Raw genomic sequence first — 1478 nt, 5'->3', positions numbered from 1 at the left:
ATGGTTGACGGGAAGACAACACAAGGATTAAGTGCAACAAAGCCTTTGAGTTGTCTGTAGGTGTCAGTCAGTTAATCAGTGGCCAGGCATGTAGCAAATACCCCTAAAAAGGTGTTAAGATGATATGTAAAAACTGACAGAGGATTAAAGTCATAATTCTGACTTTATTCTCAGACCTCTTAATAGGCTATATTAGACCTCAGAGTTTCAAAGTGAGACTTTTGAGAATTCAAAGAGATTTTTTCACATTGGCCCTACTCCTCTTCCGTACTGAACTCACATTAAGCGCAAGCGTTGGAGTGGTCTGGAGGGGTCAGTCGGTTAATTAGTGCACCAAAGAGTTAATTGGCGGGATAATTGGTGACCAGAACTTCTAGCCCAACTCACCCAGCAGCCCTTCAAACTGCTCGATGGCCAGCACCGCGTTGTCCTGCGTGCTGTGGTGGAGGTGGTTCGGCATCTTGGTCATGTTCCACGGCATGGACCGGCACAGCGGGATCCGCACCGACTCGCAGGACGCAGCCCGGACCGCCGCAGCCGGCCACAGAGCGCAGGACACGGCCAGCAGAGACACGGAGAGTCCCGGGAAGAGCATGTCGGTCGGTCGGTCGGTCGGTTCAGAGACAGGGGTACGGTGGAGTCACGGCAGCGCCGTCGGTGCTTCGGGTAAAGTCTCCGCCACTCACGGGGAGTTAGATCCAAACCAGGACGTGGTTTCGCCGCTGATTGGTGCTTTCTGCGCCGCTGCTGCGGTCCGGTCTGCGGGCAGCTCGGAAGAAGCGGGAGGAGCTGCTTTCTTATTCAGACTTTCACCTCCTCCTCCTCTTCCTTTATCCCTCCTTCTCTACATCTCCCCTCCTCTGCTTTCTTCTCCTCTTCTCTTATCCTCCATGCTGAAAGATAGATTCCTTTTAGATGAAAAGTCAACACCAGTAAATCCGTTAAAAGCTCTAAAATAGGTTAGTCCATGTTCAGAAAGGAGTAGGAAGAAGTTAAAACAACTTTCTAGTCCTACCCCCTTTTTTCTATTTTTGAACTTTAGTTAAATACAATTTTTTTGTTATGGTTCACTTATTTATATATCTATCAATACACATACATGCATATTTACATACTTACATGCACACTTGCACACACACATACTCACACATAAGTTTACACACCCATGCTGTAGTTGACTAAAAAGAGGAAAAAATCTATAGGAAATTGATCTTAATTCCAAAAATTAGGATTCTTTAAGGATACCACTTTTCTTTGTGAATAAATAAATGTTCTTCCTTATAATACAGGGGGCCATATTCCCGTGGAGGCAGGCAGATTTTTATTATTAGAGGCCCGTTATTTTACAGATACAGGATACTATGCATCCTGATAAAGTTCCCTTGGCCTTTGGAACTAGAATACCCCCCCCCATCACATACCCTTCACCATACATAGAGAAAGGCACTGGGAACTTTCCATAAGATCATCTCTCAATG

At 45.9% G+C, this 1478-nt stretch overlaps 1 protein-coding gene, 1 long non-coding RNA gene and 1 pseudogene across 2 annotated transcripts in view; 1 reads left to right on the top strand and 2 right to left on the bottom strand.

Moving 5' to 3' along the window:
- The window catches only part of LOC116697905 (secreted frizzled-related protein 3), a 19348-nt gene extending 18593 nt beyond the window's left edge, over positions 1-755 (bottom strand). The window contains exon 1 of the mRNA XM_032529531.1: positions 388-755. Within this exon, the coding sequence (XP_032385422.1) occupies positions 388-595 (208 nt within the window). The 5' untranslated portion in view covers positions 596-755. The remainder of the gene's footprint in view (positions 1-387) is intronic.
- Positions 1-1478, top strand: part of LOC116697906 (dual specificity protein phosphatase 19-like) — a 40866-nt pseudogene that overhangs the window by 26149 nt on the left and 13239 nt on the right.
- LOC116697909 (uncharacterized) overlaps positions 1-1478 on the bottom strand; it is a 20716-nt gene that overhangs the window by 18593 nt on the left and 645 nt on the right. The gene's annotated exons all lie outside the window — the stretch shown is intronic.

Source organism: Etheostoma spectabile, chromosome 11, assembly GCF_008692095.1.
Source record: "Etheostoma spectabile isolate EspeVRDwgs_2016 chromosome 11, UIUC_Espe_1.0, whole genome shotgun sequence".
Classification (NCBI taxonomy): Eukaryota; Metazoa; Chordata; class Actinopteri; order Perciformes; family Percidae; genus Etheostoma; species Etheostoma spectabile.
Note: the sequence above shows the minus strand (reverse complement) of the source record. Positions and strands in the feature narration are given on the sequence as shown.